This window comes from Hemiscyllium ocellatum, chromosome 18 (genome assembly GCF_020745735.1).
Source record: "Hemiscyllium ocellatum isolate sHemOce1 chromosome 18, sHemOce1.pat.X.cur, whole genome shotgun sequence".
Classification (NCBI taxonomy): Eukaryota; Metazoa; Chordata; class Chondrichthyes; order Orectolobiformes; family Hemiscylliidae; genus Hemiscyllium; species Hemiscyllium ocellatum.
Genome location: NC_083418.1, coordinates 22,473,291 through 22,499,022, shown reverse-complemented (window position 1 = coordinate 22,499,022; position 25,732 = coordinate 22,473,291). Strand labels below are relative to the sequence as shown.

The window sequence follows — 25,732 nt, the reverse complement described above, 5'->3', positions numbered from 1 at the left end:
CACGTTGGCACCAATGACATAGGTAGGAAGAGGGGTGGGGTGGTCATTCAGGAACTCGGGGAGTTAGGCTGGAAGCTAAAAGCTAGGACGGACAGAGTCGTCATCTCTGGGTTGTTGCCGGTGCCACGTGACAGTGAGGCAAGGAATAGGGAGAGAGTGCAGATGAACATGTGGCTGCAAGGACGGTGTAGGAGGGAGGGCTTCAGGTATTTGGACAATTGGACTGCATTCTGGGGAAGGTGGCACCTGTACAAGCAGGACTGGTTGCACCTGAACCAGAAGGGCACCAATATCCTGAGGTGGGGTTGCTAGCACTCTTCCGGGGGGGGGGGGCGTTTTAAACAAATTTGGCAGGGGGATGGGATCTGGACTTGTAGTCCAGCAAGTAGGTTAGCTGTTTTTCAGGATGTCCAAGAATGTAGGGAGGCTGTGGAGAAGGTAGCACTGACAGAATACTTACGGACACAGAGATGGGCTCAAAAGTGTATACTTCAACGCAAGGAGTATCAGAAATAAGGTGGGTGAACTTAAGGTGTGGATCGTTACTTGGGACTACGATGTTGTGGCCATCACGGAAACGTGGATAGATGAGGGACAGGAATGGTTGTTGGAGGTTCCTGGTTACAGATGTTTCAGTAAGATTAGGGGGGATGGTAAAAAAGGAGGGGGGAGTGGCATTGCTAATTTGAAATGGTATAATGGCTGCAGAAAGACAGTTTGAGGGGGATCTGCCTTTGGAGGTAGTATGGGCTGAAGTCAGAAATAGGAAAGGAGCAGTCACCTTGTTGGGTGTTTACTATAGGCCTCCCAGTAGCAGCAGAGATGTGGAGAAACAGATTGGGAAACAGATTTTGGAAAGGTGCAGAAGCCACAGGGTAGTAGTCATGGGCGATTTCAACTTCCCAAATATTGATCGGAAGCTCTTTAGATCAAGTTGATTGGACGGGGCGGTGTTTGTACAGTGTGTCCAGGAAGCATTTCTAACTCAGTGTGTAGATTGTCCGACCAGAGGGGAGGCCATATTGGATTTGGTACTCGGTAACGAACCGGGACAAGTGATGGGCTTGTTACTGGGTGAGCATTTTGCTGATGGTGACCACAGTTCTGTGACTTTCACCTTGATTATGGAGAAAGATAGGTGCGTGCAACAGGGCAGGTTGAAAAACTTGAGGATAGACCAGTCCCCCGGGGCCTGACGGGATATATCCTAGGATCATGTGGGAAGCAAGAGAGGAAATTGCAGAACCGTTGGCAATGATCTTTTCGTCTTCACTGTCAATATGGGTGGTGCCAGGGGACTGGAGAGTGGCGAATGTTGTGCCCCTATTCAAAAAAGGGAATAGGAATAACCCCGGGAATTACAGGCCAGTTAGTCTTACTTCGGTGGTAGGCAAAGTAATGGAAAGGGTACTGAGGGATAGGATTTATGAGTATCTGGAAAGACACTGCTTGATTAGGGTCAGCCAGAATAGATTTGAGAGGGGTCGGTCTTGCCTTACAAGTCTTATTGAATTCTTTGAGGAGGTGACCAAGCATGTGGATGAGGGTAGGGCAGTGGATGCAGCATACATGGATTTTAGTAAGGCATTTGATAAGGTTCCCCATGGTAGGCTTATGCGGAAAGTCAGGAGGCATGGGATAGTGGGAAATTTGGCCAGTTGGATAGAGAACTGGCTAACCAGTCGAAGTCAAAGTGGTGGTAGATGGTAAATATTCAGCCTGGAGCCCAGTTACAAATGGAGTTCCGCAGGGATCAGTTCTGGGTCCTCTGCTGTTTGTAATTTTTATTAATGACTTAGAAGAGAGAGTCGAAGGGTGGGTCAGTAAATTTGCAGATGATACGAAGATTGGTGGAGTTGTGGATAGTGAGGAGAGCTGTTGTCGGCTGCAAAGGGACTAAGATATGATGCAGAGCTGGGCTGAGGAGAGGCAGATGGAGTTCAACCCTGCCAAGTGTGAGGTTGTCCATTTTGGAAGAACGAATAAGAATGCTGAATACAGGGTTAACGGTAGGGCTCTTAGTAAGGTGGAGGAGCAGAGGGATCTTGGGGTCTATGTTCATAGATCTTTTGAAAATTGCCACTTGGGTGGATAGAGCTTGTAGGGAGGCCTATGGTGTATTGGCGTTCATTAGCAGAGGGAGTGAATTCAAGAGTCGTGAGGTGATGTTGCAGCTGTATAGGACCTTGGTAAGGCCACATTTGGAGTACTGTGTGCAGTTCTGGTCACCTCACTTTAGGAAAAATGTGGAAGCTGTGGAGAGGGTGCAGAGGAGATTTTCCAGGGTGTTGCCTGGAATGGAGAATAGGTCGTACGAGGATAGGTTGAGAGTGCTAAGCCTTTTCTCATTGGAACTGCGAAGGATGAGGGGTGACTTGATAGAGGTTTATAAGATGATCAGGGGACTAGATAGTGTAGACAGTCAGAGACTTTATCCCCGGGTACAACAGAGTGTTACAAGGGGACATAAATTTAAGGTGAAGGGTGGAAGGTATAAGGGGGATGTCAGGGGTAGGTTCTTTACCCAGAGAGTGGTGGGGGCATGGAATGCACTGCCTGTGGGAGTGGCAGAGTCAGAATCATTGGTGACCTTTAAGCAGCAATTGGATAGGTACATGGATAGGTGCTTAAGCTAGTACAAATGTTCGGCACAACATCTTGGGCCGAAGGGCCTGTTCTGTACTGTATTGTTCTATGTTCTATGGGTATCCGAACAGCTTGGTGCTGTGAACAAGATAGAGAGAAGCCAGCAGATCTCCACAGGCTCAGGAGCTCTCTCTGTTCTTCTCAGTAAAAAACACTTAGTGAACTGTTTTTCTTCAGGATTAATGTTCAACAGTCAAACACATCTGGCAAAGGCAGACCAAGAAGCAATATTCTGATCAGCACAAGCATCATTGCAGCAGATCCTGTGAACAAAAACCACTGAGCGGCTTTCCTGGTATTTCCATCTGCTCATTACACACTCTTCTTTTTCCATTGTGTGTAAGGGAGAGTTTAGAAGGAGTTAGCATTTGAACTAGTAAAATTATATATGAGGATTGTTCATAATTGTTTCCCTGTAGGTAGTAATAAATAATAGTGCTTCTTAAGTCTGGAAATCTGTATGAAAAACAAGTAATTTGGGAAATTATGCATTTTTAAAAATCCTTCAGTTTTCATGACAATGTTGGAAATAGCAGGGCTTGATTTCCAATGCCCTACTCCAATGAGGTATAACAGTAATTAAGGTACATGAAATATTTGGCTTCTTTTAAAAAAATGAGTTATTGATAGCATGGCTTTGCAAAGATTTTTTTTAAAATGGTTGATCTTCAACTGGAGTACTGTTTCTAGTTATGGGGATGATCCATTAGAAAGGAGCCCAAGCTCTTGCAGAGGATATAGAATGAGTTTTATCGAGATGCTGGCAAGAATGACAGACACTGGTTATGAGGAAAGACTGGAGAAGCTGAGATTGTTTTCTTCAGAATAGAGAAAGTTAAGATGAAACTTATTTGAGATATGCAAAATTGGATTTTGAACGACTAAATAGGGAGAAACTATTTCCTTTGAGCGATTGAGTGATAACTCTAGGTCATGGAGATAAAATAATTGGCAAAAGAGCTTGAGGGAAGCTGAAATTATTTCTCACAGATGATCTAGAACAGGCTATTTCAAACTGTAATGGAATCTGGCTTCGAAGAAATTTAAAAAATACAAATAGGAATCTATTTGAAAAGTTACCGAGAGAATGTTGGGCTGGGGATTTAACTGAAGGACAGGCGCAAAAATGCCAGCAATTTTTCTGTCCATCAGTCTTTAAATGGATTTTCATTGGCATTGATACAAAGCTTTTCCAGAAAATGCGATATTTTCCTCTCAACAGTTGTAGTATTTTACTGTTTATTTGGCATTTGAGTTACCACAGCAACAGGCATGTAGAACTTTGATGTGAATGTTGTAGCCTGGATCAATGGATGGTTATAAACCACCAACATTCTTTCTACCTCATGACTAACCAGGAGCCCCCCCTCACTCTTATTTACTATACTAAAAGATTAATTATAAAGATAAGCAGATAGAAAACCTATCTTAAAAAGAGAGAAATAATTATCAAAATATTTTAATTGCTCTTTAAGGGCGTGGTTTGAAGGGCTAATCACTTCTGGTGCATTTCTCTGTACCTTCAATCTGTTTATTCCTTCGCTGTTGTTCTCAAATCAGAGGTTGAAATATTTTCGATATTACCACGTAGTATGTCTCCCTTTCCTCGCTCAGCTGTTCTCAATTCTGAGTCTGAAAGTTAAAGGTTTAAGTCCTCATTCTGATGTCCATTGCACTGGATCTGAGCTTCCTTAAAGAGAGTGTTGCTGTTTGACATGATGAAGGGCTTATGCCCGAAACGTCGAATTTCCTGTTCCTTGGATGCTGCCTAACCTGCTGTGCTTTAACCAGCAACACATTTTCAGCTGTGATCTCCAGCATCTGCAGACCTCATTTTTTACCCTATAACAAAATGATGTCTTGTCTCCCTCTTTCAGGATTTTAGGATGTTTGAATTAGGTTTTTGGCGCTATTCACAGACTTCAGGTGTCTTGGTAAATATTTTTCCTTATGCTAAACACCCAGAAAATCAGATTAATGGGTATTTTATAGTGCAGTTTGTGGGACTTTTACAGAGTGCCAAATGGTTGTTACAGTTAATTTCTTAAACAGTCCAAGTAATTTCAAGATTTCAAGTGACATTTTGTGAGACTGGCTTCAGCTTTGGATTAGGTGAACCAATAGTTTTGAAACCATTGCTTATTTTAACTCGATAGTGATAAATAATAGCAACTAAATAACTGCAGCATTTGGTAATATTTAATATCTGATATTGCATTGAAAGATTTGGCTTGATCTATGATATCACATTTTAATTTGCATTGAAGGAGTTTTATCTTCTAGGGAAAAAAAAGTATGATTTCCTGGGGTATACATCGAACATTATTCTCTTCCATGTCTGTTGAATATGTACAATTAATATAAAGCAAAATACAACACTTGAAGAAAATTTGTGTCATCTAATAAAAGGCAATCAACTATGATATGCATCTCTACATTCAAACAGATGGAAAATGATTTCAGTGCTTTCACCATTTTGACTGCTTCTCAAATGAATATTTTACAGTGAAGCACAAATGCTAATTACATGTTGCGGTGATTTTCGAGCGATTATGTAAGAGTAATAATTGCAGTGCTCTTCTGTGCTGAAGTGCTGTAATAGCTGCTTTGTGTCTTCACAATGTTACACTTATTATCACAAACTCCAAGTGGCAAAAAAAATTAAGAAAGGTGAAAATGTAGACTAAATGCTGCATACAGATATTCTCGAGGAAAATTATAAAACATTCTTGACCAGAAAAAAAAACTTCCTACATATGCAGTTTTTTATCCATGAATAAAAGCATGGTTAATTCCACAAATTATGTATGCTAATGCATTGAATTGATCTGTTTCTTTTTCCGTTCTATTATAATATTTCATTTGTGAGTATGTGACTGGACAGGTGATTAGCCACCATGGACCTGCATTGTGTAACCTGTTGAGTAATAGCTTCTCTTTCAGTCTTTCCCTAATTGTCATCAATTTACACCCACTTCCTTTACTGCACAACACCCCATCTATCCAATTACTGTTTGGTTGAAGGACATTGTTGGGTACTGTAGATTGCAAGAATTCTTGCCCACTGTGTGCTACAGCTTGGATTACTTACCTCCACTCCTGTTCTCCTGCCACTTGCCCTATATCTCAAACAGGTCAATGTTTCCCTTTTAATATATGTACTTTTAATTTTAGCTAACAATGTCTTATGAGGGGTATTATCAAATGCCTTTTGGAAGTCTATATAGTTAAAACCTATAAACAGACATTCTCTGTCAGCTATATTAGTTACCTTGCCAGGCGTTTCACTCTGGTTTGCCAGGATTAGTCTGCTCTTTGCAAATCCATGCTGGCTGTCTGTGCTCCGATATACATCGCAAGTGTTCAGTCACCTATTCTTAATTTGAAACCCTGGAAGTTACCTGACCATTATCATGATCCATGCAGGGGGGAAACCCTGCATTTTCTCTTTATGGCATGTCCCCTTTAAGATCAAAGGAGATTAGGGAAAATGTTTGAAAGAGGTTTCATTGATTTCTTGATTATGACATCATTAGGTTCCAAGAAATGTGATCTGAGTTTGCCATGGGCATGCACAGCTAAGAAGCAAAGAGTAAAATAGAAACTTAAGTGCGCTGGATTTTTCAACCAGTCTTTGTTCAGATACTATGGAGAATTTATGTGACAGAAAAGCAGTAAGTTTATCTGTGAGTGGAACCATTTTGTTTGTGGCAGATCTTGGTATTGAAGAAGGTCTTTGAGAATAGAGACTGCGGAACTGTGTGAGGTATGTGTTTGGAAAGGGTAGAGAGCTGAAGATGGGAAAGGCAAGGAGTCTAGGGCTGGAAAAATTCATTGCTGATGTTTCAGTGGTAGTGGGGCTCACCAACAGTGTAAGCAAAATGCAACAGACAGAACTAAGTTATCCTGCTCACCACTGGGTCTGATGGAAGCTCTGTCATCTGACCACATTGAGGTGAAAAAGGTGGTGAATAAAGAAACGTATTATTTCACTGGAGGAGGATGCTCGACAAATATCCCTGACCTCAATAATGGGGATGCCCATATCTTCAGAAGTGCTAAGTGAAAAATCTGTGTTCACCACCTACTGAGACTCCAAAAAGCAGTGGGCCTTGACAAGATTCTAAAAATTATACTGAATACTTGTGGAAAATTGCCTAGGCATTTCTTATCCAGAAAAAGCAGGACACATCCAACCTGTTCACTTACTGCCTGACGAGTCTAGTGTTAAATCATCAACAAAGTGATGGAAGATGTCACCAACAGAGCTCGAAAGTAACACTCACTCAACAATAAGCTGCTCACTAGAAGAAAGGACTGCAGATCCTGGCGATCAGAGTCGAAAAGTGTGGTGCTGGAAAAGCACAGCCAGTCAGGCAGCATCTGAGGAGCAGGAGAGTCAATGTTTCAAGCGTGAGCTCTTCATCAGGAATAAGCTGCTCACTGCTCAGTTTGGTTTCCACCAGGACTACTGAACACCAAAGGGAATGCATATGTGGAGACATGGAAGTCAGAGTTGTAGGATGGAGGGATTTAATGGAAAATATTTTAGTATTTGGAGTTATACTTAGCACAAAGGAAAATGGTTGTGGATTTTGGAGATCAGTCTGCTCAGCCACATGATCATTATGATGAAAAGCATGCTCAGCAAGAAGAAATTAGAACTGAAAAGAAAAATGTTGCACTTCATACTCCTGATTGACTTGACCTCTGATTTAATGAAGAAAGAACAGAATTGTATAGGCATTTTGAAAAAGTTGCTTTAAAAAAAGGAGATGATGTTGGACAGGTGGTGTAGATGAGCAAGACTTTGAGAGCCTTGGGGCAGCAATGATTCTTTGGTTTCATGGTCTGATTCTCACTTTGGCAGCCTGTTTGTGGCAAGGTGAGAGTCTCCCTAGCCCTGGACTGGGAGGTGTGGGTTTGAGTCTAATCTGCTGCAAAGGTGTGTAACAACATTTCTTAAACAGTTTGATTAAAAAAATAGTGTAAATAAAATACAAATGAAAATTAGGGAATTACTTCTGGCAGGAGAATTTTGACTTTTAGGGAATAAAATGTCTTCTTGATGAGCCTCAAAGTTAATGATAGTTGGAGAAGTTGTAAAAATACAGAGAAATTGCATGTGAGCTGTGGTGAAGCTGATAGGGTTATTAAATGCAGCTAATAATGAGACAAAAAAAAGGCATGAGTTGATGGAAAATATTTAAGTTGAGTCCAGTGTTAACGCTATATATTGAGCTAGAAGAATGATTGCACCTTCATGAATCTAAAATGAGAACTTCAGAAAGAAATGGAAGGTTCAACCAAATTGGAACTGGACAAATCCAGAGTTCAATGAGGAAAAGGTCAGTGAATTAGCTTGTACCCATATGTCTCTGTGAGATAGTAATGGGAGAGTTGCATCTGGTGAATTTGCAGAAATTAGCCATAGGGGAACACTTGTGGTCTTGCCAATTGAGGAAGAAATTAACGAGTGAAGTTTGGACTGATGCTCAAGTATGGTTAAGTATCTGCAAACAATATGTCTCGGAAGAAGTTATATCAATCTTGTTTATTGTTTCTGGTAACACTTTATCAAATTGTGTTACACATCAAGAGCTTTTTATTCTTGTGTGTGATAAACATTTTTTCAAAGGTTCACTGATAACCTCGTGTGAATGTGTTCAGTGACTGACCATGCTGCAAGCAAAATTGCAAAAATTCTAAACAGTGTCTATGAGACCAGGTCTTATTGTGATCTGACTTGTCCATTATTTCTGCCAGTTGGGATCGCAGTAAAGGTTTTGTACCCTTTGCTAGTCTTTATGTATCTCCCATTCACCAGAATCTGTTTCCCCCAACTTGTTATTTTTGTTGCCCACATCTGTTTATTCATCCAAGGTACACTGATATAACCAAGTGCCAATTTGAAATCGTTTAGTATTATATTGCCATAATGAAATGTTAACACTTTTATAATGGAAATGTCAGACTATAATTATTCCCTCCCATTGCGGAAAGATGGGCACAGAAATTTATTATGGACAAAATTGAAACCGTGCATGCAAGTGTTGATTTCTTAACAAAATGTAATTAGCCTGTTTGTATTTGTATTCAGACTTGATGCATTAGGATCCAAGGTTATTCATGATTGATCTCAAATAATATTTATATAATAAAATTATGCTTTTGAAGTTTGACAGTATCATGAATGTTCTAGATAATGGAAAGCTATAGAAAGGACAGTTGCTATATTGAGCTGGAGAATCATGGTGTTATAAGGGTAAAAAATGAGGTCTGCAGATGCTGGAGATCACAGTTGAAAATGTGTTGCTGGTTAAAGCACAGCAGGTTAGGCAACATCCAAGGAATAGGAAATTCAACTTTTTGGGCATAAGCCCTTCATTTCCTGATGAAGGGCTTATGCCCGAAACGTTGAATTTCCTATTCCTTGGATGCTGCCTAACCTGCTGTGCTTTAACCAGCAACACATTTTCAACAACAATCATGGTGTTATGTCAGTGTGATGGCTGAAGCAGTTTGTTACTAAAGTGTAGAAATATACTGAAATTTTTGAGAGTTGAAAGCTAGCAGAACTACCTGACACAGCACCAAGTGTTCTGAACAAGCTACAATGTAACCTTTTCGTCCTGCAGCTAGTGTAGCTAGTTGCCTGGAGACAAAAACAAATTTGAATTTGCCCAATCAGTTTAAATTATACTCCAAAACATACCAAATTCCAATCAAGTTTGAATTTAGTATATTGACAATATTAAAAATCAATGACACAACCCGATGCTTTGGGGGTATAAGACCAGTTGAGTGACAACTGCCAAAAGACCAACAAATGTAGGTGGCTAGTAAGAACTCTCTGAGAGGTACCTGTTTAGAGAAGGAGTTTGCACAGAGAGAAAAACATCAACACCAACCTGGAGAGCAAATCTACAGAGGAAGATACAAAGGAAAGATTTGACAGCTGGCTGGTTTTGAAATTGGAATTTTTGGTAAATCTCAATCGGGAGTTTTATCGGACAAGTCTTATAGAAGGGAAAATAAAACATTAGAGGAAGGAGTTGTAAATATTTGTTAGTTAATTATTTGCTTTTGTACTTTAAGAAATAAAGTTGTTAATTTTTACTTTAAATAGTTCTTGGCCACTTGAGTTTTCACAGATTACTGCAGTAGATAAATCTTTTCTGTATTGCTGGTTTAAATTAAGCAGGTAGGTTTACCCATGTCGTTAGATGTTGCATATTAATGAGTTGATTGATTTTATTTATTATCACATGCATTTTGTTACAAAATACAGTGGATAAAATGTTGTATGGTGTCACCACTCTCTGGTGCTATCTTATAGAATACAAAGGCAGAAAAATGAATAAACAAAGAACAAGTATAATACCTTTTAGTCCTCCTTGTGTGGCCTGCCATGAGCCTGGTGGCCAGGCATGAGTCCTCTTTGCCATGCCACTGCTGTTGGAACAAACATTGCCAGTCTTCAGTACCAATTCTCCTCCACTGATACCCTAGCCTCTGAGTCCTCGATGGGCCTCATCAGAAGCTGTTGTGAGCTCAAACTCTCCTCCGCCACTGCCACATGTCCGAACTGCAGAGCCAACTCTACTCCGCACTGTTGGGCTTACTTGAGTCCACAGTGTTGGGTCTACTCGTCGCTGCCATGGAATACCGTTGACATGTGGATGCTGAGAGGATGTTTCTTTTTGATGGAGATTCCTTTTGCCACGAAGAAGGAGTCCTCCATGGACATGTTGTAGGGCCAGGTCCTGCCATTCTGGTCTGGTGGACACTCCTTCCTTTTAATACAGTGACAGCATATGAGAGTTGTGGATGGCTCCCTTCTCTGTGTCTGTCTGTGTCTCAGCCCTGTTCTGCTGCCTTCTTGCCAGGTGGCCACCTGATTGTTTTCATGTGGATGAAGGAAATTGCAAGCACAGATTCTTCTATAAGTTCATTTCTAGTCAATGTATGTCAAAATCTTAAGATTTCCAAGACCAATAATATTTTCCAGGAAGAATTCATTTAGCCAGAAAAGTTAATGTTTTCTCTAGTTTGTATGAATGAACTTTGTATAATTTCATATCAACCCCATTTTCAGAAGATAAAGCATATCTTAGCTTAAGCCTAAACTTAAAATTACTGATATTGAGTGTGTTATGAGCCACTGCTTTAAATTACTTTAATGGTGCTGTCTGCAGTGAGTGCTATTAGACTGTAAAATCCTTTTGGGAGGAGAAAGTGAGGTCTGCAGATGCTGGAGATCAGAGCTGAAAATGTGTTGCTGGAAAAGCGCAGCAGGTCAGGCAGCATCCAAGGAACAGGAAATTCGACGTTTCGGGCATAAGCCCTTCAGGAGGGCTTTAGTAATGCAAACTAAATCCTTTTAAAGACTTTTTAATTAGCATTTATTTGTGCAAATTAACAACTTTTGCTTATCCCTCAATTCTCCCTCCATTTCTGCCCTTCATTAGAGATCAAGTTCAAAATGAATAAATTTTTGTTGTCTGTCACTTTTCTGGGGTCATTCTGAAATGAAATGATAAACTCTATTGCAGTACATTTTCTTAAACCCATCTCCCATGTCTCCTTCATCCACACCTGTAACAATAATTGTGACAAGCTCATGGACTTTTTTGTCAGATTGAGACTACCTGCCTCCATTACTCAAGTCCACAGAACCAAACTTACTCTTTTAGTTTCTCTTTGCCTTCGTCCTAAACATACATGTACTGTTTGTTCCAGCTTCCCTTGTAGGTTCTCTGCACTCCAGCTTCAGATGAATCACATCCTGTTCCCACAAACCTATTCCATAAAACTGATGACCCAGTATTCCATTCTGGCTGATGTTGTTTAGGTTCTCTCTCCTTGGGAACTGTCACCTTCCCCTTCAAATCAGCTGTTGTTACCCCTTTTACAAACATGAAACTTTCCACCCTTGTAGATGACCATTCCATTAAGATTGTCAATGTAATTGTAAAGAATATAAAGACATTTTCACATGCTTGGCTTATGTCATTGCTCAAATGAGGAACTGCAATGTTGTTTGCATTACTCCAGCCATGAAAGCTGCCGGTGCCTCCTGCAGATGGATTGTCAAATGGCACTTCTTGTTAAAGATGGATATATGCTTGGCTCCCTCATTGAGTCAGCAAAATACTCATTAACCATTACTGTTTTCTACCCTACAGCCAATTTTGTATCCATGTTGATACTGTCTCTCTTATTCCATGACCTACAGCTTTTCTCAGTTTGTTATGTGGCATTGTATGCAACACTTTATATTGAAATCCATGCATGCACATTAACAACATTGCCGGAAACAACTCTGCCTGTTAACCTCTTGGAAAAAATCCATGTTAATTCTGCAAGATGTTTCCTTCGCAAATCCATGCTGACTCTTTCAAATCAGCCCATATTTCTCCCTGTGATTGTTAGTTCTACACAGAATGATTGTTTCCAGAGGGTTCCCCACCAGTGAAGTTAGACTGACAAGTCTGAAATTCCAGGCATATCTTTACAAATCCTTTTGAACAAGGTGTAATATATGCAAATGTCAGTCCTCTATTGCCACCCTAAATCTAGGCAGGGTTGAAAGATTATTGCTAGTGCCTCTGTCATTTCCACTTTAGTTTAAAAAAACCTTTTGGCCTTCACAATACAGGTACATGCTGCAGGAATTTGATCAGTTTATGTTCATCTACCGACAGCAAACAGCATCTTTATTTCATTTAAATTACAGATGCTGCTGCTAACTTTGCAAGTCTCCACCATACGTTTTGATTAAAGTATTGTTGCTGGCTCTTCCAGTTGATCATTGATCTTACTTTGCTACAAATTCCCTTATGTTATGTCCTTAACTTAATACTTAATCTTTCTGTACCTGGTGCACATCGTTTTATGGCTCTCCTTTAATTGTTAAGGTTGTTTCCTTTTCAAAACTGTCAGAGAATGGTGGAGCAAAATCTGCTCTGTTTTGAATCCATTAAACTTTTATTTTCAAGTTGACTTCTGGTGCAATTGTCATGGATCAAATTGCTAACTGTTCGGATTGAGCTTTTAGATCTGTTGTTACAGATTTCTCCTTGTCAACTTAATGGTCAGTTCTTAAGAATAATCTCTCTTGTTTTGAATTACATTGAATTTAGTTCTTCCAGAGGAATTGTGTAGTTTCTTATGGCTCTGCAGAATACTCATGCAGGCACTTCAGTGAGTAACATGAAATCAATTTATGTGGTGAGAGATATTAGTGCTAAAACATCAGTTGCTTAATTGTTCAAAGCGAGGTCTCACTGAAGCAGAAAATCTCATGTATTGCATATTTCTTGAAATGGTGCTTTCCTGATGCTACCATATTTTAATGATAGCTCAGTTAACCAATGTACAATATCTTTACATGGTACGTTTGCATGAAAATATTTGTCAGAAGTATTTTGTTTTCCCATTTGTGCCTAAGTTTGTCTTTCTGGTGATTTGAATGATTTTCCCTATTCTGATTTTAAACTAGTGAAGGAATTTACTTTGCTCTTTAAAACTTTTAAATTTTTAAATGTTTTCGAATTCATTTTCGTGAATGGGAAGGAAACCGAGCATTGAATGGTTTGCAAGTTAGTTTTTGAAATATATTTTTGTAATATGTCAAATTCACAGAGAGAATTCCTGTTACACATTTAGAACTTGCACTTTATGCCAAACATCTGGTGGAGATTTGATATTTATTCCACAGTTATTGAAATCTTCTGAGATAAAATCGTTCTTCTGAACTTTATGTAGGTTATGGATAAGAGAGCAGCTCCAATTAGCTTAATTTGCATTGGCTAAGTAAAGAAGGTTAGTAAGCTAACACCAAACTGAGTTTATCCCAAAATCATCATCTTCTTCAATACCAAGGATATCTGATTTCTTCTTGAATTAGTTTAAAGTCTGGTTGAAGATTTGTAGCTCAGGTGTCCGTTGTTGTGGTTCTGTTCGCCGAGCTGGAAGTTTTTGCTGCAAACGTTTCGTTCCCTGGCTAGGGAACATCATCAGTGCTATTGGAGCCTCCTGTGAAGCGCTGCTTTGATGTTTCTTCCGGTATTTATAGTGGTTTGTTCTTGCCGCTTCCGGGTGTCAGTTTCAGCTGTAGTAGTTTGTATGTGGGGTCCAGGTTGATGTGTCTGTTGATGGATCTTCTTGCCGTTTCCGGGTGTCAGTTTCAGCTGTAGTGGTTTGTATATGGGGTCCAGGTCCATGTGTCTGTTAATGGAGTTTGTGGATGAATGCCATGCCTCTAGGAATTCCCTGGCTGTTCTCTGTCTGGCTTGTCCTATGATAGTGGTGTTTTCCCAGTCAAATTCATGTTCCTGGTTGTCTGAGTGTATGGCTACGAGGGATAGCTGGTCGTGTCGTTTTGTGGCTAGCTGATGTTCATGGATGCGGATTGTTAGCTGTCTTCCTGTTTGTCCTATATAGTGTTTTGTGCAGTCCTTGCATGGTATTTTGTAAACTACGGTAGTTTGGCTCATGCTGGCTATTGGGTCCTTTGTTCTAGTGAGTTGTTGGCTGAGTGTGGAAGTTGGCTTGTGTGCTGTTATGAGTCCTAAGGGTCGCAGTAGTCTGGCTGTCAGTTCTGAGACGCTCCTGAATTAGTTGCTTTCCGTATTAAAAAATAAAGCAAACAATTACGCTGTGAACATTTCCCATTCTTTTTCTGGCAATTTTGCTTCTCATTTTGGCCTCCTAGATTTATTTTGTTTCCCTGTACAGTTATGTTTAATCATTGACTAACACTCTTCTCATTCTGCAATTTCTACTGAAATTCATTTTTAATCACCATTTTCCAAGGTTTTACAAGGCTTGTATTGCTTAATTGCCTGACTTAATTTCTGAGAATGAGATTCAGAATTGTCTTTTTATTTGAACTAAACTCATTAACTATCCTGACTTGGAACTAACTCACTGTATCTTTACTGCCACTGGATCCAAATCCTGGAACTCCCTCCTTAACAGTACTGTATTACAAGGATCGAAACCACCTTCTGAAGGGACATTAAGAATTGACAATCAATGTTGATTTAGCCAGCAATGCTCCTATTGTGTGGACGAATCATTTAAAAAAAAGTCTCCGAAGTAAGCCTGAACATATTTCTTGGTCTTCTGACATTTATTTTACCCAGCTCAATCTTGGGATAGTTAATGCTACTAGACATGTTATGTACTTGATCTAAATAATAATCTGTTAGTGGTCAACTTAAAATTTGCCAAAAAGCGACAGACTTGAAGTTTTTGTCTTGTACTTTCAGGAGAGGATGCAAGAAACCAAGCTTGGTAAAGGAACACCAGTTTATATAGCATGAGAATATGGTCTGATTGGTTGGACCACACTGAATATACTGCAGGATTTTACTGCAGAGAGTTCATCTTTATCCTCTTCTCTCTCCTTTTTTTTCCTCCTCCTGTTGCTAGTGCAGTCACTGCTTGCTATCACTAAAATGGGCTCCAGATTACCTGTAACCACCTCTGGGGTCTCGGTTACAGGCTTCTGCCGCTGCTACTCCATGACAGCCACGCCCATCTTGGCTAGCTGATTAAACCTCAACCATGAAGACTGGTCAGGCATTGTCATGGCGAATGCATCAGGGATTGACAGTTTCCATAACCCTTTCTCAACAAAAATGATGCAATGTATACACAAAGTCCTTTTGCCCATCCAGAATAGGGTCCTCTGTGTGAATATCTGTAGCACATATAAATAAAACATGCTGCCAGCCTAACTGCTGAATTTAAACTTGCTTTTGAGTATACATCTTAGCACAGTCCGAATTATTTTCATAACTGTTGTCAATTGGCAGAATCACATCAAAAGCTGCATACTTGTGTTTTGCAATCACAGGCTGATGGAGCATGGTTGGCACTCTGCCTGTTGCAGGCAGCGAAGGAGATGTTTTGGACAAAAACAGAAATTGCTGGAGAAACTCAGCAGATCTGGCAGTATTTGGAGAGAAAGTAGAGCCAACATTTCAAGTCCGGTGCTCCTCCTTCAGAATGTTTTGTTTGATATGGTCCATCATGTTGAGAAGTCCAGTCTAGGTGCCTGGCTTTTCGCTGCCACTGAAATTAATATAACATATTAGTTATCTGCATGGCAGGTCCAATTTTTTTTTTTGGCTTAACGGCATTATCCTGTTAGTACAGTATGTTTAAGAGCAGTTACTTTAACTGCAAAATAGCAGTGTGAGATAGCAGGCTAGGATCATCTTTTGTTCAAACCTTTTGAGACGTTGTTCCTTTCCTTTTTGGGACCTTTCTGGGGCCAAACATGGTGACCATAGAGCATTTTGTGAGTTTGCATGATATACAGCAAGAGATAAGTTGATCAGGATAGCTAATGTTTTTGCAGGATAGCTTTGGCATGCCCTATCCTGGCACAAGCCTTCACATTGAGCAGATGATTAAGGCTTTATTCATGAGGTTGCAAATGTATTTCGATGTTGTATCGTTTGATACTGTAGGAATCCCAGATAGTACATTGGTCAGTGAATGCATTCTTGTCGTAGATAACCAACTGACAGATTTTGCAACTAACTCATCTAGAATCATTTGATTACTCTATTTTACTGATAAATTTGAGTGCTGGTTTGAGTATATTTGAATGTGTAAAGAATTAGTTTTGCAGTGTAAATCTAAATATCAAAAACAAACTTGTCATCAATGTATTGGAATATACTAGGTTAAGATGTTAGTGCCATTTCATCCAAGACTTCTCAGGGCAACCAGCGATGGTGTCACGAAAAGCTGATCCGAGAGGGATCCCATCCGAGAGGGATCCCATGGTGTTAGGATCTTAGCCTGACGTTTCACACATGACACAATTTGCACACACCAACTTCTGCAAACAGTTGAAGCTTATTAAAGCTTGTACAAACTAGGTGACCCTTTTGACCCTCTTCCCATAAATGCGAAGTTGAGACAAAGAGACCCTGAACATAGAACCATCCCCTTTATAGAGGTCAGTTGGTCATGCTCACAGGTACACTAGCCACTTCTCCACAGTCACATGCCACTGAAGACAACTCCCCCAAGCCACTCCCTCACAGTCACATGTTACCCCAGGTACAATGATGGGATGAGATCATCCATGGAGATAATGTAAATGCCAACTGCCAGGGGAATCGTTATGCAAACGATTTCCTGACTCAGTGATTCCCCAAGACAATGTAGCTGTAATATGTCCTAGCTTCAGTAGATGGCTATGAAATCATTTCTGAATGGAAGAGATTGCATGAGAGTTTAATTTGATGATTATAGTTGGGGGCGTAGTAGGAAATGACTGTCTAAATGGAGTAGGAGTCATGCACATTCCTGTATGAATGTCATCCCCATCCACTTCCAGAATGTTCAGTCATTGCAGTTTAACTCTTTAATATTACATTAATGTCCAGAGATATTCCAATTTAATCTTGTATCATTACATTGGCAGCATCATCTATTTAGCTGGATGCAATTTTGTTGAATATGAACTTCATGTGTGAGTTGCTATATTAGTCAGTTCTATGGCTGTCGATTCACACTGCATTCCTTATGACAATGCATTCCTGAGCAATCCATTCAGTTGACTAGTCTGAGATTCACCAACCAGCTAAAATAGACCCACATGCATCCCCAGGCTAACCGTGCTCCAACTGATTGGCACTCTGTCCAAATGTTGTTTGAATTGATATTTGCTTTCTGAGTTGGGTTTCTTGCTTTTCGGACTGAATGAATGCAAGATGAAAAGATCCAAGTTTTGGATGTTATCGAATTGGTTCATACATTTGCAACTCTGTCCCCTTTACCATTTTCAGTGGTGAATGGTATATTTCTAAAATCCTTCCCTCTTTATTTCTCATTTCTTATCAAATAGATTCAACTTAAGTGCCATCTCACAGATCTCTAGAACTGAACTTTTTAATGCTGCCTTCCCTCCTTTATTTTCTTTTCCTTTTGCATTCAGGTATATTCCACAAATGTTCAGCTTAACTTACTCCAAATCTGAATTGCATTTTTGTTGAGGCAAGTAAAACATTTCCTTTTTGCAACACCTCATGGCTGTGGCTCACCAATTTTCCTTTTAACACATTTTAGGTCGAACTGAATATCATTTGTTCTTTAATTCACATTCCTTCAGATTTGAAACATTAAGAATCTGATTTCTTTTACATGGAGTTGGCATGATGGGATGTTGATACTTTTCAGACATGATGGTATCATATGGTATTGATCTGGCACCAGTGACTACCAATTACTGGTTACGATGGATGTAAAAAACCCGAAAGAACAGTGGATTTTGTGTAAATCAGAGACAAAAATGGGAATTGCTAGAAAAGCTCAGCAGGTCTGGTAATCTGTGATGCTGCCAGACCTGCTGAGCTTTTCCAGCAATTCTTATTTTTGTTTCTGATGAAAATTGGTTGTAATGTAAACCAGTTACTGCTGCCAGAGAAAGGCCAATTAAACTTATGGTGAAGAGAGTTATTAATTTGCATTTGTTACTTTTTGCAAGTTCATTGAGTGTGGCTTTACTCCATGTCGCTATTCTTCTGTTTGTAGTGAATAATGCACAATTATCTTAACTTGGAATGCAATTCTTCCTTAATTTAAGAAAAAATTCTAGATCCACATTCACTTGGATTCATTCCAAATTGCTTAATTGTCAAATTGAGCCAGTTCATTTTGGAGGGTTTCAATTTAAACGGGGATGCAACACCCACGTCTTGCTGCAGGTTCAAGGTTGTAAAAGACTTGATTTGCCTTTGACTTAGTCTCATGTAAACAAAGTGTGGATAACTCAGTTCGTCTGAACAGCAGTTTACGTATTGTATGCACTAACGTAATTTATTTTTAGTTTTTTGATCGGGTCCAAGAGATCAATTGTGATAGGGGACTCTTTAGTTGGAGGCATAGACAGATTGGTTTCTGTGACAATCAGTGAAAAATCAGAATGGTGTGTTGCCTCCCTAGTGCCAGTATCAAGGATGTCTCAGAGAGTGCAGAATGTTCTCCGGGGGGGGTGGTAGAGATCAGCAGAAGGTCTTTGTACACATTGGAGCTAATGACTTAGGTAGGGAAAAGGATGAGATCCTGAAGGGAGAATATAAAAAGTTAGGCAGGAACTTAAAAGGGAGATCCTCGAGAGTAGTCATATCTGGATTACTCCTGGTGCTGCGTGCTCATGAGGGCAGGAATAGGAGGATAGAGCAGATGAATGCATAGCTGAGGAGCGAGCTGGTGTATGGGAGAATGATTCACATTTTTTAGATCACTGGAATCTCTTTTGCGGTAGAAGTGACCTGCACAAGAAGGACGGATTGCACCTGAATTGGAAGGGGACTAATATACTGCCAAGGAGATTTGCTAGAGCTGCTCAGGAGGAATTAAACTAATAAGGGGGGGGAACTAAAGAAATTGAGGTTTTGGTTAAGAAAAAGAAGGAAGCCTCTATCAGGTATAGACAAGATAGATCGAATGAATCCTTATAAGAGCATAAACGCAGGACTTAAGAGGGAAATCGGGAGAGCAAAAAGGGGACATGAGATAGCTTTGGCAAATAGAGTTAAGGAGAATCCAAAGGGCTTTTACGAATCCATGAAGAACAACAGGATAATGAGGGAGAGACTAGGGCCGCTCAGAGATCAGCAAGGCGGCCTTTGTGTGGAGCCGCAGGAGATGGGGAAGATACTAAACAAGTATTTTGCATCAGCGTTTACTATTGAAAAGGACATGGAAGATATAGAATGTAGGGAAATAAATGGTGACATCTTGAAAAATGTCCATATTACAGAGGAGGAAGTGCTGGATGTCTTGAAACACACAAGTGCATAAATCCCCAGGACCAGATTAGGTTGTACCCTCGAACTTAGGGAAGTGATTGCTGGCCCCCTTGCTGAGATATTTTTATCATCAATAGTCACAGATGAGGTGCCGGAAGACTGGAAGTTGGCTAACATGGTGCTGCTGTTTAAGAAAGGTGTTCAGGATAAGCCAGAAAACTATAGACCAGTAAGCCTGACATTGCTGGTGGGTAAGTTATTGGAGGGAATCCTGAGGGACAGGATGTACATGTATTTGGAAAGGCAAGGGCTGGTTAGGGATAGTCAACATGGCTTTATGTTTGGGAAATCATGTCTCTCAAACTTGATTAAATTTTTTGAAGAAGTAACAAAGAGGATTGATGAGGGCAGAGCGATGGATCTGATCTATATGGACTTCAGTAAGGCGTTCAACAAGGTTCCCCCTGGTTAGCAAGATTAGATCTCATGGAATACAGGGAGAATAGCCATTTGGATACAGAACTGGCTCAAAGGTAGAAGACAGAGGGTGGTGGTGGAGGGTTGTTTTTCAGACTGGAGGCCTGTGACCAGTGGCGTGCCACAAGGATCGGTGCTGGGTCCACTATTCGTCATTTATATAAATGATTTGGATGTGAGCATAAGAGGTATAGTTAGTAAGTTTGCAGATGACACCAAAATCGGAGATGTAGTGTACATCGAAGAAGGTTACCTCAGGTTACAATGGGATCTGGACCAGATGGGCCAATGGGCTGAGGAGTGGCAGATGGAGTTTAACTTAGATAAATGTAAGGTGCTGCATTTTGGGAAAGCAAATTTTAGCAGGACTTCTACACTTAATAGTAAGGTCCTAGGGTGTGTTGCTGAACAAAGATATCTTGGAGTTAAGGTTCATAGTTCCTTAAAAGTGGAGTCGCAGGTAGATAGGATAGTGAAGAAGGCGTTTGGTATATTTTCCTTTATTGGTCAGAGTATTGAGTACAGGAGTTGGGAGGTCATGTTGCCGCTGTATAGGAAGTTGATTTTGCCACTTTTAGCATATTGTGCGCAATTCTGGTCTCCTTCCTATCTGAAGGATGTTGTGAAACTTGAAATGGTTCAGAAAAAAATATACAAGGATGTTGCTAGGGTTGGAGGATTTGAGGTAAAGGGAGAGATTGAATAGGCTGGGACTGTTTTCCCTGTAGCGTTGGAGGCTGAAGGGTGACCTTTATAGAGATTTATAACATATAAGGGGCATGGATAAGATAAATAGACAAAGTCTCTTCTCTGTGGTGGGGAGTCCAGAACTAGAGGGCATAGGTTTAGATTGAGAGGGAAAGATATAAAAGAGATCTAAGGGGCAACTTTTTCACGCAGAGGGTTGTACATATATGGAATGAACTGCCAGTGGAGACTGGTACAATTGCAACATTTAAAAGGCATCTCGATGGGTATATGAATAGGAAGGGTTGGAGGGATATGGGCCAGGTGCTGGCGAGTGGGACTAGATTGGGTTGGGATATCTGGTCGGCATGGACGAGTTGGACTGAAGGGTCTGTTTCCATGCTGTACATCTCTGACTCGATGACTTGTAATAATACATGAAAAATGTTGAACTCATGGCCTAGTTGTCTTTATTTTCTCAACAACAAAACAGCTTTTGTTTATGTGGTGCCATTAAGGTAGAAAATGTCCTAACTACTGTGGAAAGGTGCTGAATAAATATGTAGTGAGATTAGAATATAATGAAGAAATAAACCCTTAGCTATCTTGTGTTACAAGCGTGACTGAAATCTTTGTCAAGAAAGATGAAGGTAGAGACAAAAGAGAAGAGTACTTTGAATGAAGCAAAACAACAAATCCTGCCAATATACAACAGGTCAGTTACCACCGACAAATAGAGCAAATGAATTACTGTTCTGGTTGTAGTTGATCCCTGAGGACTCATTGGATCTTGCTGCAGGGGGTATTAAATGGCAGAGATCAGGAAAGTCCCTGTGAAGCTATCAGTGCAGGCATAGCCAGGACTGCTATAATTAATGTCCATGTACCTGGGCTAGGAGGGAGGGAAATGATCGAGCATTCCTATTCCTTGGAGTTGTCTGTAAAAGGAGAGGAATGATTCCTATTTATGGTACTAAAGTAACTTTTGTTGTCAATGCACATACACAAATTGATAGCCATTGCACAAGGTATTGGTGGCTGGTGGTCAATGACTGTAGTTGCATAAGATATACTTGTCATACAATATAATGGAGGATTCGCTGAAGAGAAATCTGGTTGTACTGCAGATAGATCCTTTTAGAAATTAAACTTGGTCGAATGTTTTGAGCATTGGACAAATGGCTGTTTAAAGAAATTAAATTAAGCATCCCGTTTGTCACAGTAATTGACCTTCCTATTTGACAAGTTACCTGAAACTCCCTTTTTTAACTCTGTAGGCGACTGTTGGAGTCCTCACTTATATCTCTGTCTCGGAACGATGGTTCTGGATCAAGAGAGCACCCAATTTACCCTGATCCAGCCAGGTAAGGCTTGCTGCTGTCCTCCTACACTGTAGTCACTTTAAAGTAATAATCTGCTAATTCTAGAAGTAGTGCATTTATTTTGCTGCACAGTGATGTAAAGTGCTTGACCTGTAAAGCCACTTATCCTGCATGCAAAATTTTAAATTGCCTTCATTTTGCTTAATTTTCTCTAATTTAGTAAAAGTTCTCTTTGACCTGGAATTTTTCAGCCAAGTTATGTTAAAAGCTGAATTATTGAAAGCTGTTTTGGAAATGTAATCATCAAGTAGTTGGTTTATGTTCTCATTGTGGCTCGTATAATTATATGTCTGAATGGTGTGAAGAAATCCATTAAGTGATACTTGATGTAGTTAATGTCTTATTTTTGGTTGTAATCTGTCTGAAATTTTTGAAGTAGTTACTTCCTTTATCAGTCTTTTGTTTTTGCTCTTCACGTTAAAGAAAAATGCTTGACACACAACGTACCAGAACAGCTCCACATTAACATGAAACAAAATAAAAGCTTAAGATACCATGGCAACACAGTGTTGGACTCCATGCATTATTCACTTTCATAGCTTTGAGAAGTTTATAGGACTGCTAACAACAACTTGGATTTACATAAACACTAGGAAAAAGTGAGGACTGCAAATGCTGTAAATCAGAGTTTAGATTAGCATGGTGCTGGAAAAGCACAGAAGGCCAGGCAGCATCCGAGGAGCAGGAAAATCAACGTTTTGGGCAAAAGCCCTTCATCAGGATTTTACATAAACACTGCTTGGAATGTTTTAGTAAAAGTGTAAGAGTCTGACAGGGTTGATGTCGAAATATGATTTGAAGGCAATATGATGTCATATCGGCTTGAGAGAATATCTTAGGATCTCAAACATAAAATACACAAATGTTAGGTCTTCTGTGGTCTCTATAGCAATGTCTGCCACATCAGAGTAATTTGTACATAGAGATATAGAGTCATAGAGATGTACAGCAAGAAAACAGACCCTTCAGTCCAACCCATCCATGCCGATCAGATATCCCAACCCAATCTAGTCCCACCTGGCCCATATCCGATTGCATCTATTTTAAGACAAGAGCGTTTCTGTGTTAGACTACCAAATGGTTTCTCTCTACTAAATTAGACCAAGCAAGCCCTTGTTACAGCTGGTCCCTGGGTGAGCATTCCAATTTGTTATGATTTCTGATGGGTTAAATGCAAGCTGTTCTGCTCCTGAGTGAGGAGAGAGGGCTCCCCATCTTCTTCCAAATTCTCTCTGTTAGTTGCAACAAGGTTAATTTAGAAACCGATTCCTTTCTTCAATCGGTGCCTTTTTAAAAGGACTCAAATTTAGGGGTGTCTAGTGGAAGTTCTCAGCTGTGTCTTTTCAGTGCACACTTTAGCATGGTAGAACTCCACCCACATGTTAGCATACCAACACTTCAGCACTCAAAAACCAGGGTTATTTTTTGTTTTTAACTCGTTTTCTTGCACTTTCCTGGAAAGGTAAAACACAAACATGTATCTTGCCCAGAACAGCCATCTTTCAAACTCTCTCATGTATCTAGTCTTGGGGACAACTCTCAGATTGTAAAAAGTCCAAAGTCAGTGATTGTCCCAAAGACTGGGATAAGTTCAGAATCCAGCAAGGGAATGCTAGAAAGCTGATAAAGACAGAAAAGATAAACTACTAGCGTAAATTAGCAAGAAATATAAAAACTCACAATAAGAGCTTCTTGACATGTATAACAAGGAAGAGATAGGTCAAAGTGGATATAGGCCACTCAGAAAATGAATTGGGGGAGATAGTTTCAGCAAACAAAGAAATGCCAGAGAAATTAAACAGATATTTTGCATTGGTCTTTATGGTGGAAGAGCCTTCAAACATTCTCTTAATACGAAAAAATTTGGAAGAGGAATTAAGCACTGTTACAAGAGAAGTAGTATTAGACAAACTAATAAGGCAGGTAAGTCCCCTGACCCTGATGGCTTGCATCCTAGGATCCGAAAAGAGGTAATTACAGAGGTAGTAGATGCATTAGTTATAATTTCAAGAAATCATTAGATTCTACCTCTGTAGAAGATTGGAAAACTGCTTATATGTGACACCCCTATTCAAAAAAAGAGGGAGGCAAAACTGTAAGCTGATGAGCCAGCATCTATTGTTGAAAAGTATTGGAATCTATTATTAAGGAAGCTAGAGAATATTTGGAAAATCATAACCTAATCAGGCTGAGTTAGCATGGCTTCAGGAAAGGGGAGTCATATCTAACTAATTTTATTAGAGATTTTTGAGGAAGTCTCACCCACAGTGGACAGAGTGTTTTATTTGGATTTCCAGAAGATGTTAAACAAGCTACCTCATGAAATGTTAACTCCTAAAACAAAACCCATAGTGTTGGAGGTAGCATATTAACATGGTTCATGGGCAGGGAGCAGCAAATAGGGCTAAGGGATTCCTTTTCAGTCTGGCAACCTGGAACCAGTGAGGTTCCACAAGGGTCACTGCTGGGACTGTAACTGAATATAGTATATATGAATGACTTAAAGTTATTGAATGTACTGTAGCCAAATTTGTAGACATAGCTAAAATAGATGGAAAGGCATGTTGTGAGAGGTATACAAACAGCTAGCAAAGAGAATATTGATAGGTTCAGTAAATGGGCGAAGAGAGATAGCAAGTGGAGTATTATGTGGGAAAATACAAAGTTATTCATTTTGGAAAGGAGAACAAATGACTAGAATATTATTTAAATGGAGAGAAATTGTAGAAAGCTGCCACACTTATGCATAAAACATAGAAAGCAAGCTTACAGGGTGCAGCAGGTAATCAGGAAGGCTGATGGAATGTTGGCCCTTATTTCAAGGGGATTGAAGTATTAGAGTAGGGAAGTCTTACTGCAACTGTACACAGTGCTGGTGAGACCACATCTGGCGTATTGTGAGCAGTTTTGGTACCCTTATTTAAGGAAGGTTTTCATTTCATTGGAGGCAGTTCACTAGGATTATCTGTGGTATGGAGGGTTTGTCATATGAGCAAAGGCTAAACAGGGTTGGCATTTTCTTCAATTTAGAAAAATGAAAGACAATGTCCTCGAAATGTATCGGATTCTTAAGGAGCTTGACAGTATAAATGCTGACAGGATATTTTCCCTCATGGGAGAGTCTAGGAACAGAGCGTAGAAAAATTTATTCTCTCAGAGTTGAGTCTTTGGAATGCCTTCTATTATACCCATAGTACATACAAGACAGAGAGAAATTCTTGATCAGTCGTGGAAATGAGGGTTAAGGAGAAAGGGTGGGAAAGTCAATTTGGTGAATATTGGATCAGCCATGATCCTGATGAAAGGGGAGCAAGCAAGCTCAAGATGCTGAATGGCTTACTCTTGTTCTTTTTCTTTTGGTCTTATGGTATACCGATGAGGAGAGTTAATCAAGTTTCATTATGTCTGAAGCCATAGGAGATCAAGCCCAGACAGTTGAGTTTTTTAAATGGCATCCCTCCCTTTGAAGTGTTAATGTCTGAACACAGTGGTTCATTGATTAGCACTGCTGCCTTTCAACACCGAGAACCCAGGTTTGATTCAACCCTCGGGTGACTATCTATATTGAGTTTGCATGTTTTCCCCATGTCTGTGTGGGATTCCTCTGGGTACTCTGGTTTCCTCTGGGTACTCTGGTTTCCTCCAGATGTGCAGATTAGGTGGATTGGCCAAAGATGTGCAGATTAGGTGGATTGGCCAAGCCAAATTGCCCATTGTGTCCAGGGATGTGCAGGCTAGGTGAAGTAGCCATGGGAA

General features: G+C 40.0%; 1 protein-coding gene across 4 annotated transcripts in view; it reads left to right on the top strand.

Moving 5' to 3' along the window:
- The window catches only part of LOC132824364 (activating molecule in BECN1-regulated autophagy protein 1-like), a 446,197-nt gene that overhangs the window by 64,886 nt on the left and 355,579 nt on the right, over positions 1–25,732 (top strand). For all 4 annotated transcript variants that reach the window (XM_060838755.1, XM_060838754.1, XM_060838752.1 and 1 more), the window contains one exon: positions 21,872–21,958. In XM_060838755.1, the coding sequence (XP_060694738.1) occupies positions 21,872–21,958 (87 nt within the window). The remainder of the gene's footprint in view (positions 1–21,871; positions 21,959–25,732) is intronic.